This window comes from Oncorhynchus masou, chromosome 14 (genome assembly GCF_036934945.1).
Source record: "Oncorhynchus masou masou isolate Uvic2021 chromosome 14, UVic_Omas_1.1, whole genome shotgun sequence".
NCBI classification, from domain to species: Eukaryota; Metazoa; Chordata; class Actinopteri; order Salmoniformes; family Salmonidae; genus Oncorhynchus; species Oncorhynchus masou.
Genome location: NC_088225.1, coordinates 8,788,489 through 8,806,455, shown reverse-complemented (window position 1 = coordinate 8,806,455; position 17,967 = coordinate 8,788,489). Strand labels below are relative to the sequence as shown.

Here is a 17,967-nt window from a genome sequence, read left to right as displayed (position 1 = left end):
GGTTTGGGCTCATGCTTTTCCCAGACTACGCCAAGCCGCCATCTCCCGCTGCACAGCTCCGTCCATAAATACAGCCCAGCCTTACCACAGCCACAGGTTGGCCATGGAGGCCTAACAACCAACCAGCCCAGCCTTACCACAGCCACAGGCTGGCCATGGAGGCCTAACAACCAACCAGCCCAGCCTTACCACAGCCACAGGTTGGCCATGGAGGCCTAACAACCAACCAGCCCAGCCTTACCACAGCCACAGGCTGGCCATGGAGGCCTAACAACCACCCAGCCCAGCCTTACCACAGCCACAGGCTGGCCATGGAGGCCTAACAACCACCCAGCCCAGCCTTACCACAGCCACAGGCTGGCCATGGAGGCCTAACAACCAACCAGCCCAGCCTTACCACAGCCACAGGCTGGCCATGGAGGCCTAACAACCACCCAGCCCAGCCTTACCACAGCCACAGGCTGGCCATGGCCTAACAACCACCCAGCCCAGCCTTACCACAGCCACAGGCTGGCCATGGAGGCCTAACATCCATCCAGCCCAGCCTTACCACAGGCTGGCCATGGAGGCCTAACAACCAACCAGCCCAGCATTACCACAGCCACAGGCTGGCCATGGAGGCCTAACAACCACCCAGCCCAGCCTTACCACAGCCACAGGCTGGCCATGGAGGCCTAACAACCAACCAGCCCAGCCTTACCACAGCCACAGGCTGGCCATGGAGGCCTAACAACCAACCAGCCCAGCCTTACCACAGCCACAGGCTGGCCATGGAGGCCTAACAACCACCCAGCCCAGCCTTACCACAGCCACAGGCTGGCCATGGCCTAACAACCACCCAGCCCAGCCTTACCACAGCCACAGGCTGGCCATGGAGGCCTAACATCCATCCAGCCCAGCCTTACCACAGCCACAGGCTGGCCATGGAGGCCTAACAACCACCCAGCCCAGCCTTACCACAGCCACAGGCTGGCCATGGAGGCCTAACAACCACCCAGCCCAGCCTTACCACAGCCACAGGCTGGCCATGGAGGCCTAACAACCACCCAGCCCAGCCTTACCACAGCCACAGGCTGGCCATGGAGGCCTAACAACCACCCAGCCCAGCCTTACCACAGCCACAGGCTGGCCATGGAGGCCTAACAACCACCCAGCCCAGCCTTCCCACAGCCACAGGCTGGCCATGGAGGCCTAACATCCATCCAGCCCAGCCTTACCACAGCCACAGGCTGGCCATGGAGGCCTATCAACCACCCAGCCCAGCAGCACACTTTCCCATTCACACACAATGTAACTTACTGAACTCTCACTGGCATTACTGTAACAGACCCAGAGGGAGGTTGTCTCAGCAACACCCACAAAAACAATAATTAAACCACAGGATCCAACTACAGTACATGCTAGATGCAGGCCTGCCCTGTATCATCCTTGAAACCATTTCTTAATGGGAACCTATTTGCTCTCTGGAATGACACCGAGTTTTTTGTTTATGGTTCTGAGAATATTAATCCCAAAATGTTGTTTAGAATAGAGGGTGCAATTCACAGTAATGTGAGATAGTAATAAAAAGACAGATCACTTTTAGCCATGTCAGATTCAACCTGATGCATTAACTGTTTATTGCACTTGCTCTGGCTGACAAGGATATACACAGAGGCTGTAAACTGGATTTATGTCAGATGATTTGGAGCCTCAATTAACAAGCTTATAGCACTGTCCAATGGTCTTTTCCACTCCTCCTGTGTTGCTTAGTAGCCAGTATTTAGTTGCCTTGTAATTATTAGGAATTGTTTGTTAATTACTACTCCTTATTGCTCATTTGATAGTGTGTATTGTTGGTATTTATTACAAGGTAAGAAACAAGTTGATCATGATAGTCTGTCTCCTTCCAACTAGGAACCCAGCTTTTGATGCCCTGTTTCTTTTTTTAGCCAGGCACTCTAAAAGAAAATCAATGTGCTATTGTATTCTTCACCAACGCACATGGGTTAGGCCATAAATGTTACAAAGTGGTGGCACCCAAATGTGCCACTGCCATCCTGTTTGAGTGGCCCTCCTGTTGCATAATCCTGAAGTACATAGCCTCAAATTGCCTATGACTAGCAATGGCAGTTACACACTGTGCGTGTGTTTTGTTCGTGCTAAACTACGAATCAAAGTTATTTCTCTACAAAACCCTCACACTCCTCCACTAGTGAACACATATTCCAATGATGAGCTGAACCGGTTCCAAACGTCGGTGTCTCAAATCTCGAGGTTATTGATGTGGACATGTTGGTGGAAAGGAAATGCCACGGAAGTAACACCCAGACTATTGCTACTGTTGATATCTTGATTGAAATGAGTTTGCTTGTTTTGGGTGGTTCACGCGTGGGAATTCAGGCGAACATAAAAGGGCTTGTTGGCAGATTTGACAAGATATTTTATGATGCCTATAAAACAAAATACCATGCCTCGTCTGTTGTGGTTTCAGTAAGTAGGCCCTATTAGTCAAACGATATCTGACACATGCACTAATCCATCATTTCCCCAGATTCAAATTAGAGATAGAATGAATTACAGTTTGAGTAACCTAGGATCAATTCACAAACACAAACAAATAGCACAAAAAACCTAACTGCTGGGAACCGCAATTACTGGATTCCATTGTATTTGTTTGTGTTTCTATCGGTTCCTTTTTCATTCATGGGAAAGGGATACTTTTCTCAGAATGCACCTTAATGCACAGTAATGATATCATACACAGGAATGACTTAGTGTTCAACAAGGGTTAACAGGGTCATGGCATACATTTACAGAGATTAGTGTATTTCCGCAGAATTGTTGTGTTTATAATGAATGAGAACAATAGTTGAGGGGAGCAGTCCTTTTGCCTGTTTCCTGTAATTGAGGAGATTTTTCTAGCAAAACAGGAGCAGGTGTGACTCCTTACAGTAGCCTACTGTACATACTCTCAACTGTAACAAGAACTAAAAGATCTGGTCTTTATTCAGCCTTATTTCACAGAGAGATTAGCAAGACAGAAAAGGATGTTTAAAAGGATGTTTACCCTTACCCTCAGCCCTTACCCAAAATAGTATTTGGTAAATAAACAAGCATTTGGTAAGTAAATCTGTCCCTGCTCACTGTAGTTTTAGAATGACTGAAACTGTTGGAGACTGAGAGTAAACACAAGAGATGATAGCAGCGCCTCCATCGTCTTCGCTGAGTAATGTGTTTACATATAATCCCATCTCCTCCGCTCCGAACAACACCTGCCTCCTTGTTTTTGCCTCAGGCAAACAGGAGTTGACAACTAGGGTCATAATACTGTGGATAACATCTGTCTTTAGAATGTGTATCGGTCTTGACTAGATATATTTAGCGTTCTCCAAATACTGAGGGCACTGGCACACAACTGTTTGTGCATGCTTGAGGAAAATGAGCATTCATGTTTCCTTTGCGATCTACCTTGATTTGAATAATGTTTTTTGTTTAAAACATTTCAAATTCATTCTTTAAAAATAGGAGAAAATCAAAGGTAAAGAAGCTTTTTTTCTGACGTCTGGGCGGGCGTATGCAACAAGTCACCACCTACAATTTGTTTTCATATGTAGACAAAATGATTTGTTTAGATTTGTGGAAGGCATATCCTGTCTTTTACTTCCACTTTTTGTAATACACTTAAGGTTGTCGGTACTAAGTCAGCAAAGAGCTTCTCAACAGCTTCCTAAATAGACAAACATTTATTTGTATTTATTTAAATAAAAGTGGTGTTAGTGGACAATTGCTTGCAGAGGCAAACAAAGAAAAGGACATCTACTTACAATACAGTGGCATTGTCAGTACATAAAAAAACGAGCCGACAACAGGTTTGTCTAGCGGTCTTATGGGTTACCCAAACAGTTCTGAGCAGTATACAGTGTTACAATAACCACACTGGGGTCAAGGAGAAGCAAGTCACTGGTCCCTTTGATGTGTCTGTTTTAATTTGTTCCCTCACCGCCATTTCTCTGAGTAGATTGTTGCGGTTTCATGAGCGAAGAGAAGACATTGAAAGAACACCAAACCTGGTATTTTCATCAATTTGCCTTCTCCATTTCCCAAATGTGTATTTAATACCCAGATCTCATTATTAGATACACAGTGTAGATACATGTAGATACACAGTGCATTCTCCACCCGCACTTACAGGGGACAAAATGGCAGCCTCATGGTCAGTTTCTAGCTTTCCCTCCATGGTATCTCTACCACCTATAAGAAGCTGAATTCTGGAAGCCTTTGAGGGTGTCATGAAGACATTTCCCAGGATCCTGCTGGGTAGACACAGCAGCACATAGCTCTTCCTCCCCCTGGACTTCTGTTACATCCTAACCTTCCATTCAAACATGTTGCTGATCCTGCAGCGTTACACCTCCGACACCTCACTCCTCACAGGTATGTGTAAATCTAGGGTGTGGTGGCAGAAGCGGTAGAGCACGGACCAACTGGCCTTCTGCTTGATGAAGAGTCTTAGCTTGTCCCTGAAGGTCTCCCCCAGGAAGCTGTAGATGATGGGGTTGAGGCAGCTGTTGGAGAAGGCAGCCAGGTTGACGATGTGGCCCGTCAGCGGGTAGTCGTGCCACAGGTGGCCGCTGAAGGTGCTGCGCTGGGCCGGGTCGTCCGTGCCATGCAGCAGCTGGATGCTGATGAAGATGTTCTCAGGCAGCCAGCAGATGAAGAACACCAGCACCACCACACCGATCATCCTCAGGGCCTTCTGTCTGCGAGGCCACAGGCCCCGGTGCTTCTGCGCCCGCATCAAGATACGCACGATCAGCGAGTAGCACAGGCCGATGACGGAGAAGGGCACCAGGAAGCCGATGGTCACCTCTAACCACTGGATCTCAAAGACATTGGCGAAGCAGAAGTGCACCTCGCCGCGGTGCTGGGTCTGGACGATGGTGAAGGGGAGCAGCGTAGCCAGGATGGAGGCCATCCAGATGAGGCTGCAGCTGAGCTTGGCATGCTGCATGGTCCTCAAAGGACTGCTGCTCATGGAGCTGGCCAGAGCTACGTAGCGGTCAAAGCTCATCCATGTCAGGAAAAAGATGCTGCTGTACATGTTGACCTGCAGGAATAAGGACATGAAGGTACACAGAACAGCGTACTCATAGTACTTCTCATTGAGGTTGAAGACCTCGATGAGGGAGTCTGCCACCAGGATGAGGTCTGCGACCGCCAGGTTGACAAAGTAGAGGTCCGGGATGGTCATCTTCTCCCTGTGATTGAGGTTGACCACCAGGATGAGTATATTCCCAATGAAGCCGATGGGAAAGAGGAGGATGGTGTAGAGGCAGGAGAGGAAGAGGCCGATGGTGTAGAACTGATAGGTGTCTGGGTTCTCAGACGCGTCCGTGACGTTGTAGTCGTATGAGGTGTTTAGTTGCTCCGTACCGTTGACATATACCTGAACCAGAGAGGTGGTCTGCACTTCCATACTGCCTGTGTCTTTGCTTCGAAGGTCCTGAATCATAGGTCATGTAGCCTACATACTTCAATCGTGTCAGTGCCCGATTCTCTGTCTCAAAAGGTTCTCTCATCTATGCTCCATTTGCATGCTGACAGAAGTCAGTTCTTATAAATATATACATAGTCTTAAGGGTTGTCTGACCCCATGTTGATATCAAGGTTTGCCTAGCAATAGATGACAGAGGGTACAGACACAGAGCAGCACCTCCATGTTTTGGTATCACCCCTTCTTATCGGCAGAGGCTGCTAGGGCTTACATGATCCGTGTGGTCCCACCTGAGGACCAACATGTACTTAGGGACTTTGCTTCTTTCTCTTTTTCTGAGCCGTTTGTTTCTCACACGTTCTGATTCCAGTGCTGGCTTGTCTCATCCAGTCCATGTGCATGTTTATTCACCCAACCTCAGCCTGTGACGCTATTGCTGTGACACCTGAGCTGTGGAGAAGACAGAAGAAGAAAGTCATTACATGAAAGAAGGATTAGGTGCTCAGCATCCTTTGGTCAAATGACATATGTCTGGTTGTCTGTCTAGTGACTGAGCACATATCAAACTCCAAAGGACCAGAGGTTTCATCTCAGGTAAAAATGATTTACTGGTATCGAACTGTATACACAGCAATCAATCATATATGATGGTTGAACTCAACAGTTTGTCTCTTACTACTTCGGAGATGAGACGAAGTTCGTAGGTGGTTACCAAAGGACATTAAAATGCACATTTTCAGGCTTAAACAGATTCATTGAAAACCTGCTGCTTTGAAATCTTCAGCCAATCCTAGCTCAGTCCATCAGCCTGCTCCAGACTTAATTTTTATTAATTGGTGGGATGGTGGGAAAATAGATTTCGAGCTAATTAACATTGAACAAAGCCATTCTAAATCTGATGTTTTGGCTAGAGCGGGGCACATGCTTTCTATCACGTAAGAGACAGCCCTTGTTATATTCATGATAAGCAAATATCATTAATCAGTGAGATAATATGTTTATATTCCTAAACAGTGACGCAGTAAAGACATTTCATAAATCAATGTTCAATCAATGTTTTATTCACTTAACCTTTTATTTAAGTCAGTTAAGAACAAATTATTATTTACAATGACGGCCTACCAGAAGGCAAAAGGCCTCCTGCGGGGACGAGGGCTGGGATTAAACATAAAAAGAAATGTCATAAAAATATAGGACAAAACACACATCACGACAAGAGAGACAACACTACATGAAGAGAGACCTAAGACAACAACATAGCATGGCAGCAACACATGCATGGTAGCAACACAACATGGTAGCAACAAAACATGGCAGGAGCACAACATGGTACAGTAGCAACACAAAACAGGGTGCAAACATTATTGGGCACAAACAACAGCACAAAAGGCAAGAAGGTAGAGACAACAATACATCACACAAAGCAGCCACAACTGTAAGAGTGTCCATGATTGAGTCTTTGAATAAGAGACTGTAAAACTGTAAAACTGTCCAGTTTGAGTGTTTGGTGCAGCTCGTTCCAGTGGCTGCTATTTCTTCACTTTACATTTGCTTAATTGTATTATTGATAACAGATCATGTACAGTAATTTATTTAGAGTCACAAAGCCTTTAGATCAATCTCAAATCAAAATCAAAACCAAATCAAATTTTATTAGTCACATGCGCCAAATACAACCTTACAGTGAAATGCTTATTTACGAGCCCCTAACCAACAATGCAGTTAAAAAAAAATGTTTTTAAAGAAACATTATCAAGTAAGAATAAGAAATAAAAGGAACAAGTAATTAAAGAGCAGCAGTAAAATAACAATAGTGAGACTATATACAGGGGGTACAGGTACAGAGTCAATGTGCGGGTGCACCGGTTAGTCGAGGTAATTGAGATAATATGTACATGAAGGTAGAGTTAATAAAGTGACTATGCATAGATAATAACAACAGAGAGTAGCAGCGGTGTAAAAGAGGGGGAGGGGCAATGCAATAGTCTGGGTAGCCATTTAATTAAATGGCCAAGAGTCTTATTGCTTGGGGGTAGAAGCTGTTTAGAAGCGTCTTGAACCTAGACTCCGGTACCACCTGCCGTGCGGTAGCAGAGAGAACAGTTTATGACTAGGGTAGCTGGAGTTTTTGACAATATTTAGGGCATTCCTCTGACACCGCCTGTTATGGAGGTCCTGGATGGCAGGAAGCTTTGCCCCAGTGATGTACTGGGCCGTTCGCCCTACCCTCTGTAGTGCCTCGCAGTCGGAGGACGAGTAGTTGCCATACCAGGCAGTGATGCAACCAGTCAGGATGCTCTCGATGGTGCAGCTGTAGAACCTTTTGAGGATCTGAGGACCCATGCCAAATCTTTTCAGTCTCCTGAGGGGGAATAGGTTTTGTCGTGCCCACTTCACAACTATCTTGGTGTGCTTAGACCATGTTAGTTTGTTGGTGATGTGGACACCAAGGAACTTGAAGCTCTCAACCTGCTCCACTACAGCCTTGTCGATTAGAAATGGGGCGTGCTCGGTCCTCTTTTTCCTGTAGTCCACAATCATCTCCTTTGTCTTGATCACATTGAGATAGAGGTTGTTGTCCTGGCACCACACGGCCAGGTCTCTGACCTCCTCCCTATAGGTTGTCTCATCGTTGTCGGTGATCAGGCCTACCGCTGTTGTGTCATCGGTAAACTTAATGAGGGTGTTGGAGTCGTGCCTGGCCATGCAGTCATGAGTGAACAGGGAGTCCTGGAGGGGACTGAGCATGCACCCCTGAGGGGCCCCTGTGTTGAGGATCAGCGTTGCGGATCTAGCCTTTAGCTCAGTGGATTGCAGAATGTTGCCTGTAATCCATGGCTTCTGGTTGGGGTATGTACATACAGTCACTGTGGGCTTCAACATCATCAATGCACTTATTGATGAAGCCAATGATTGATGTGGTGTACTCCTCAATGCTATTGGAGGAATCCCGGAACATACTCCCGTCTGTGCTAGCAAAACAGTCCTGTACTTTGGCATCTGCTTCATCACTTTTTATTGATCGAGTCACTGGTGCTTCCTGCTTTAATTTTTGCGTAAGCAGGAATCAGGAGGATAGAGTTATGGTCAGATTCGCCAAATGTAAGGCGAGGGAGAGCTTTGTATGTGTCTCTGTGTGTGGAGTAAAGATGGTCCAGAGTATTTTTTTCCCTCTGGTTGCACTTTTAACATGCTGATAGAAATTTGGTAAGACCTATTTAAGTTTCCCTGCATTAAAGTCCCCGGCCACTAGGAGAGCCGCCTCTGGATGAGTGTTTTCCTGTTTGCTTATGGCAGAATACAGCTCATTGAGTGCGGTCTTAATGCCAGCCTCAGTCTGTGGTGGTATGTAGACAGCTACGAAAAATACAGATGAAAACTTTCTAGGTAGATAGCGTGGTCTACAACTTATCATGAGATACTCTACCTCCGGCAAGCAAAACCTTGAGACTTCCTTCGATATTGTGCACCAGCTGTTATTTACAAAAATACAATGTTAATCTAAAACCGTAGCTGTTTTGCACATTATCCCATTTTTAATTTCTCCACATTGGTCTTAGCTAAATAGTAGTCTAAGCTACACTGTAAAGGAAAACTAAGTTATATGGTCATTTGGAGATATTATCAACAGGAAAATACAATGAAACCTTTTACTGCAGCATATTGTAAATTATGGTGCATTGTGAGAAAATGATGTAGGAGGGGAAAGAATTGCTGTATTTCGAATGGTACTGACTTCCATCCATGTACCGTATTTTTGGGTGGGCCAAAAACATTTGAACCACTACTAGGTGCATGGTATTGTTGTTTCTGGCTCATTAAAATATTTTGAGGCGTGCCTTCTAAGAGGCTATGTTTGTTCCACCCATTAATATGTATATATTTTTTACCTTTATTTTACTAGGCAAGTCAGTTAAGAACAAATTCTTATTTTCAATGACGGCCTAGGAACAGTGCGTTAACTGCCTGCTCAGGGGCAGAACGACAGATTTGTACCTTGTCAGCTTGGGGGTTTAAACTTGCAACCTTTCGGTTAGTAGTCCAACGCTCTAACCACTAGGCTACCCTGCCGCCCCTAGAGTATAGAGTGCTGTACCAATTTACCGGTATGTGGTGTGTGCAATATGAAATACAGTAACTTACATGCTTCTTTGCTGCCTGTAATTTACTGTTAAATTCACAGCAACCCCTTCACAGTGTAAATAATATCATGACACTTCCCGTTGCCTGTTTTCCGTCAGTGCAGAGGGAACCTTGACCTTTAGCATGCGTTCACACTCAGACCCTCAGTCTTTTCATTTACACCCAGAGGAAAACCTCTGCAATATTAATGCTGCCTCCTCTCCCCTGAGTGCCAGCTTTCACAGCCATATCTCAGCCGTGGAGCATGTATGCACAGGAAGAAAACAAATGAAACGGTATAAATGAGACATAGGGATCTCATCTCACAGGGAGAATGGCCTCTGAGCCAACTGAGAAACATCCAGGAAGCCTTACTAACCCAACCATGCCGTATATTACCATTATCCTTTGGCAAACAAACTTTGACTGTCTGCTTTGACTTCAAACAGAATGAAGGATTTGACACTTGGAGCAATACATCCTCTAACGTTTCCACAATGCAGCCTCAAACTGCTGTGATGGTTTTGGAACATATTGCCAAAGAAATGACACTGGCAGTCCTAGAAGGCAGATAAGTGTAGAAAGACCTGCCAGCCCACTTAGATTACACATGGGTACTTTATTTTGATATGGACCAAGATCAGGAATCAACAGGACCCATATTAGGAAAGCTAAGATTAATATAATTCCCTTATAAAGGCAGTTGTATAATTCCAAGATAAACATACTGGTACATTTTATTTGACCCTTTATGTCATTTAGTACAGTCATACATGAAAACTCCTGTTACCAGGAATACTTTTATAGCATGAGGCAGAATGATGTGAGCCATTCTATCTGTATTAATTGGTTTGATATGTAATTAGTTTATCCTCCATCTGCACTGTCTATAAGCAAGGCTGGTGACCCCATTTTGCGTTATTATACAGCTTTTGTCATAACACGCCATTTATAAGCCAGCTAAAAAGCTTAAGCACCAGTCAAAAAGCTCCCCCAATGGCCCTATTGACATCAAGCTGGGCATCGATCTCTAGAAACTAAGGAGGGGTTATTTTGTTGCGGACAGAAGAAGAGATGCATGGTGCTCGTGAGACATGAGACTTGACAGCTCCCTGTCTCTCGAGGGAAACAGGATGTCAATCTACCAGTTCAGACATGTAGGTTAGTATGGAAAAATGAAGAGCGGATAAAATGAATTATACATCACAAATCACTTTCTGTTCACTGGGCATGAAGGTACAAATGGTCCATCAACCCCAAAAGCAACAGACATTTTATCCACACCAGGCTACACATGTTCCTTTTCTTCAGTAGAATGGAGTCTTTATTGTCCTCATTTTTTACACAATCTTAAATCTGAAAATAATAACTTGAACTGTCTAATTTGTAACACCACTGAAGTGAAATTAAACCTGACAATGAGCAGAGGCAAAACCCCATTAATCTCTGGTCCTGATCTATTGAAACCTCCAATCCAATTCAAGTTTGCACCTTCTCCTAATATCTAAGACTATTGTCTTCAACTCCGCAATAGTCATTTGTCTTCAACTCCGTAATAGTCATAAAACAGCTACAATATCACACAGGGATGGAGAACAGAAAAAAACACTTACTTTTCCGTGGTGGGCTTGTTGTCCATCCAGTGTGAAGCTGCAGTACAGATGTCAGCGGAGTGTCACCGATTTCTAATCCCCAAGTCCAGCTGAGGCTGCACTCACTGCCTGCGCCACCTGCTGTTCACCCCAACCCAGGGAGAGAGGGAAAGAGAAAGAGGAGCCAGAAGAAGAGGAGGACAGAGCGCTCAAGCAAACGCGGGAGCTGATCACTAGACCTCCTCCCTCATGAAACTCGCTTTGTTTGTGACCATGCTTATTCCCTCACTCATCTACCCCCTCCTCCTCCTCTCCCCTCCTCCCTCAGACCTCTCTCCCTGAACCCACCCTGAATTGCTCAAAGCATTCAGGTTCCGTCACCTAATTATTAACCCAGAGAGGTGTGTGGATGCTATGGGATCTTCTAAAGGCTCCGGATGTATCTTGGCCCACGTCTCTATGTACATAGCCCATAGACTGTAGCCTGAGAAAACAGCCTCATCTGTAGAGTCCATCTAGTCTGAGCAAGGAAAAAAGCGCTGTACACATCCCGTCAGAGAATACAGTATATTGTTTGTATAAGGTCATCACTATACTGTATATACAGTACTTTATAGACATATACCTCATTCTTCTTAGTTATGCCTCTCAAAGGAGTTTGCATTGACATCCTGTTTGCAGCAGATCTGTTTCCATTGCATAGTGAACATATTTCACTAGTTTTGAAAAGCACTGAAAACCATTTGGCATAGGACAGCCTAACTGGGTCCAACTGGAGGTAATCTGGCATGAGTGGCTTTACTGTGGAACTCCAGTGAATACCATTGATGCCACTTTAACCAGCCTGCTTCCAAGGGAAAAACAGATGATAAGAAAGCTTACCGGGCAGTACACTGTAAATAGATTTGTTAGTCCCAAAAGGGTATGTAGAGCTCTCAATCACAAAACGTTTTAGTCACTAACTGTTTTTGTATTGAATACTAGTAGATTAGAAGATAATTATTCATGAACGCCCATGACTATAAACAGATATTTTTTCAAGAGGCCAAATAAGGACAGCCAAGCATGGCTTCCTTATATTTTACAGGTAATAGTTGACCCTGCTATGTATTACAAGCAAAGTGAGTTGTGAGTTTGCCCCATTCTCCTCATAATTACATCTGATGTCCTTTAGAGGCTTCTGGTTTCGTCAACACAGCTTTGTTATCAAGATGAGAAAAAACGGAGGAGTGAAGAGAGAGAAAGCAAAAAAGAGGGAAGATAATTAACCTCTGAGCAGAATACATTTTGACAAGAGAAACGGGGAGAGTGAGAGAAAGAGAGGGATGGACACCACATGATGCTTAGATGAGGCTTATAGTTGAACACTTCCGGTGAGGTTGGTCCTCAGTGTCAGCAAGTGGGAAGGTAAGCAGGCGATATGGCTCTAGGGCTTAGAATAACATCAAAATCACTTTGAAGCCAGCCAGTCACAGACTGTAGACCCAATTGAAGACTTTATTAAATATTGTATGACTGTGTCCCTCTTCCTATTGCGGTGGATAGTGTAGTGCCTCTGTGACAGCTGAGCTATCTGACAGTGTACAGAGCCAGTCTGTGTTTAGACATGGCCATCTGGTGGATGGAATGGAACTGCTCATGTAACTACCATACTAACTGCTCTACATCGCCATTCACACTGTGTATCTGAGGCAGGCAGACTGATGCTGCTCATTTTGGCCTTGACACAAAAACAGGAAGCTCTTCTTCACAGGGGGCTTATTTCTTGATGCATTGTGTAACTGATCTCAGTACAGATGCACAGGCAAACACACAGAGATCCTATTGGCATAAACAAATTATTTCCACACTAAATTATACACTGAGTGTACAAAATATTATGAACACCTGCTCTTTCTGACATAGACTGACCAGTTGAATCCAGGTGAAAGCTATGATCCCTTATAGATGTCAGTTGTTCAATTCACTTCAGTCAGTGTAGATGAAGGGGAGGAGACAGGTTAAAGAAGGATGTTTAAGCCTTAAAACCTCTACAGGATCGGTGCCCCCCCCCCCCCCCCCCCCCCCATATCCTTGCTTCAGGTCCTGCGCTACAGGAAGTTAGATTTGGGTATGTCCTTTTAGGCGAAAATTGGAAAAAAGGAGCGGATCCTTAAGAGGGAGAATAGCAAATTTCTATCATATAGCTACAACATCGAAACAGCCAGGAGATAATTCACAAATAATGAAAACACTCACCCCAACACCCATTCATAACGCATTCATATCACACAGTCATGTAATTACTTTCAATGGGTTCCAGACAGTATGAATACCCACCCAGTGGGTGAGAGGACCTGGTTATGTGTTCTGTATGCCTATTGGTGAATTACAGTGGTGCTCCATACAGGGTGCTGTAGAAGCCAGACTACATGACTGCCTGTCAGAGCCCAGTGTATAGCGAGGCCCAGTGGTGAGGGTAACACACTCTAAAGAGGGCCAGCTTCCTGGAAGCACGGCTCACCCATGCACCGAAGAGACTCTCTTGTCAACATACTGTAGCTTTCATGTCCTCTCATAACACTCTCTGAATGGCTGTGCTGCTAACATGCCCCGTAGAGTGAGTAGGTCATTATGACATTGACTTATTCCAGATCAGGCCTGTCTCCAGGATACAGTGTACTCGGAAAGTATTCAGACCCCATTACTTTTTTTCTTCCCTACAGATCCTCGCAAGCTCTGTCAGGTTGGATAGGGAGTGTTGCTGCACAGCTATTTTCAGGTCTCTGCAGAGATGTGCGATCGGGTTCAAGTCCGGGCTCTGGCTGGGCAACTCAAGGACATTCAGAGACTTGTCCCGAAGGCACTCCTGCGTTGTCTTGGCTGTGTGCTTAGGGGTGTTGTCCTGTTGGAAGGTGAACCTTCGCCCCAGTCTGAGGTCTTGAGCGCTCTGGAGCAGGTTTCATCAAGGATCTCTCTGTACTTTGCTCAGTTCATCTTTGACTCAATCCTGACTAGTTTCCCAGACCCTGCCTCTGAAAAACATCCATCCCCACAGCATGATGCTGCCACCACCATGTTTCACCGTAGGGATAGTGCCAGGTTTCCTCCATACGTGACGCTTGGTATTCAGGCCAAAGAGTTCAATCTTGGTTTCATCAGACCAGAGAATGTTGTTTCTCATGGTCTGAGAGTCTTTAGGTGCCAAACTCCAAGCAGGCTGTCATGTGCCTTTTACTGAGGAATGGCTTCCATCTGGCCACTCTACCATAAAGGCCTGATTGGAGCCATGCACAACGTGATGCCATGCTCAACATAAAAAACAGTTCAGTTCATTATATGATTGTGGACTGCCATGGTAAGCCATGGGAACTAAACCAATGAAATCACAGTTTCTGATTACGTACACTGTATCATATTATTTATGTTGTTGATTTATAAAAATATATAACCTCTTACTTGAAAGATGAACTCCAGCTATTTGTATTACTTTCCTGTTGAATAACAATATCCCATGTTGAGATGTAGGATATTTTGAGATGATATTTTGAGATGTGCCTTTTATTAAGTAAATCAGGTGGTAAATGCAATGAAAAGGAGACTGGAGTGCGACTTGAAGCCCTGTTTAGGAGTAATTACGGAATCAATTATTTTTTATTCTGCTTTACTGAAAATGTATGTCTGGAGTCCGCCATTGACACCAAGCTAAGTCAGGAGCAAGCAGGATTCTGCACATGACAAGGATCGGATAGATGTATGATGTCTCCACAGATTCTGAGATTCTATTGTTATCGTTACAATCAGTCCCTTTGATTTGACGGCCTGCATGACCGTTAGACCCGATGACGTGTTTCTGTGCATGAGCTTAGCTAGCTAACTTCGCTATGACATCGACTACAGACATGATCGGGATTTCTATTGGAGAATCCGTTTCTGGACCTCTTCATGTATATTCTCTTTGGCACTACCCTCTCTCTAAGTGGTTCACTGTACAGTCTGCAGTGAGACAGGTCAGGGCCACTCATCCCTCCTATCCTTTACTTTATTACCATTGAATGGATCATGACCAAAACCAGATCATACAAATTCAGAGGTATTGACCCTCTTCCCCAGCTGTAGAATCTCTAAACAACATCCTCTCATTGTGCATTTACACAACTCATCCCATTTGTATGTCTTAGCAGAGCAGCCTCCAAACAAATATCCACCTAGAACAGAACAGCTATGTCAAATCTGTTCTTTTGTATGGTTTGGAGTGATGCCCTGTTGTCAAGAATGACATGAGAAGGGTGGAGTCTTTTAGCAGTGGTTGTCTCGAGAATCTGCTGCGTCTTCTGGTCGAATAAAATGCACTACAGTAAGTTGTACAAGAAGACCAGTTGCCAAAATGTCACAGCATGACTCTGATGGCTTGGCCACATTCTCAGAATGCCCAGATATAGACTCATTATAGACTTATGTCCCAATAGGGATGAAGTGGATTGAAGTATAGAATATGAGATATTTGTCGACCTATGTGGACAACTCTCTGGCAAGAGGGTCTTGCACACTCTCATCTACTATGACCCATTTGGTCATCCATGCCATGAATATTGCCTAAATGAATAACTGATTCATTTACTGTCACACTCTACAATACTCTCTTGTCTAAATGTACAACTTATCTGGACCGGATGGTCATGTGCACTCCAACCTTCAACCCTGTACAGCTAAAGAAGGATCCTTTCATCTTTTTAACATGTTTTCTTTCCATATTGCTTCCGCTTGCTTTTTTGGGGGTTTAGGCCAGGTTGTTGTGAAGCACACATTGTTGTGGAAAAAAACGATATAAATAACATGTGTATTATTTGCTTTTGATGTGCTGCACCAAAGCATCATTTGTAAGAGGACTTGCTTTCATTTCAAAATGAGCTTGATTTATGTTGTCTTGACTGTTAGTGCAATCATAAAGGAGAATTGTGAAGTGCTCGAAAATGGAAATGTTATTTTCTGAAATATAATTTGAGGAGTATTCAACCCCTTTGTTATGACAAGCCTAAATACGTTCAGGACTAAACATTTGCTTCACAAGTCACATATTAAGTTGCATGGACTCACTCTGTATGCAATAATCGTGTTTAACATGATTTTTGAATGACTATCTCATCTCTGTACCCCACACACAGTGGTGCAAAAGTTATCCAATTACCATACTTGAGTAAAAGTAAAGATACCTTAACAGAAAATGACTCAAGTAAAAGTGAAAGTCACCAAGTAAAATACTACTTGAGTAAAAGTCAAAAAGTATTTGGTTTTAAATATACTTAAGTTTCAAAAGTAGATGTACTTAATTTCACATTCCTTATATTTAACAAGAAAATTGTGCTGTCTGGTTTGCTTAAAAATGTATGGATAGCCAGGGGCACACTCCAGCACTCAGACATAATTTACAAACAAACAAAGCATTTGTGTTTCGTGAGTCTGCCAGATCAGAGGCAGTAGGTATGACCAGGGATGTTCTCTTGACAAGTGCGTGGATTGAACCATTTTCCTGTCCTGCTAAGCATTCGAAAGGTAACAAGTACTTTTGGGTCTCAGGGAAAATTTATGGAGTAAAAAGTACATTCAAAAAAGTACAAAAGTAAAAGTTGTCAAAAATGTAAATAGTAAAGTACAGAAACAGCAAAAAACGACTTAAGTTGAACTTTAAAGTATTTTTATTTACGTACTTTACACCATTGTCCACACATACAATTATCTGTAAGGTCCCTCAGTCAAACAATGAATTTCAAACACAGATTCAACCACAAAGACCAGGGAGGTTTTCCAATGCCTCGCAAAGAATGGAACCTATTGGTAGTTGTGCAAAAATAAAAAAGCAGACATTGAACATACCTTTGAGCATGGTGAAATTATTAATTACACTTGGTGTAATGGTGTATCAATGGTGTCCTTCCTAACTCAGTTGCCGGAGAGGAAGGAAACCACTAAGGGATTTCACCATGAGGCCAACGGTGACTTTAAAACAGTTACAGAGTTTATTGTCTGTGATAGGAGAGAACTGAGGATAAATCAACAACATTGTAGTTATTCCACTCTTTGCTTATTGGAAATGTTCTTGGCATAATATGGTCTTTCCCCAGATATACAACCCCAGCCATGTCACAACACAACTGATTGGCTCAAATGCATTAAGAAGGAAAGAAATTCCACAAAGGCACATCTGTTAATTGAAATGCATTCCAGGTGACTACGTCGGCTCTGTATTCCACAGAAATTCTATTGTGTATGTTGTCAGAAACTGTGATTTATTGGATTTCTTACCATGGCTTACCATGGCAGTCCACCATTATATAATAATCTGAATTGTTTAGGATGTTTTTCATGGCACCATTGTAATCCTTGACCATCAAAACATGGGGGAAACATTATTATGTTTTTGTTCAGGAGATATGACGCAAAATATATTACGTGGTTATGGCAGAATGGAAAATTGTCATCATGGCTGCCAGGAGGTATTTTTGCGATGCCTCCATATATACAAATGTTCCGGGTCCCAAACTGTACCAAGTTTCATGCTTTTATGAAAAAGTGAACATAATTTTCACATATTGCCTAGACTAATATACTGTACCTTTAAAACATTTTGTCTAGAGAATGTCTGCTCATTAATATACTCATTATCCGCAAAGAAGTTATGGTACAATGTCAAGGGGTGGTATGTGCTTGTACATGGCAGGACTATCTGATACTTTATGTTCCCTCGTGTCCAGTTTCATTCAAGCACAGTAAGTCGGGTTATATATATCATTGAAGGTT

The 17,967-nt window shown here is 43.7% G+C and overlaps 1 protein-coding gene across 1 annotated transcript; it reads right to left on the bottom strand.

Moving 5' to 3' along the window:
- Positions 1-3,679: 3,679 nt before the first annotated feature.
- gper1 (G protein-coupled estrogen receptor 1) lies at positions 3,680-11,426 on the bottom strand. The gene is made up of 2 exons (XM_064985655.1): positions 11,212-11,426; positions 3,680-5,926 (listed from the first exon to the last, which is right to left on the bottom strand). Exon 2 carries the CDS (start codon positions 5,492-5,494, stop codon positions 4,388-4,390), a length of 1,107 nt encoding a protein of 368 aa, XP_064841727.1. The 5' UTR covers positions 5,495-5,926; positions 11,212-11,426; the 3' UTR covers positions 3,680-4,387.
- Positions 11,427-17,967: the final 6,541 nt, after the last annotated feature.

Bases quoted from the DNA above. Each gene is read 5' to 3' on its own strand.
- gper1 (XM_064985655.1), bottom strand. From the start codon at position 5,494: ATGATTCAGGACCTTCGAAGCAAAGACACAGGCAGTATGGAAGTGCAG.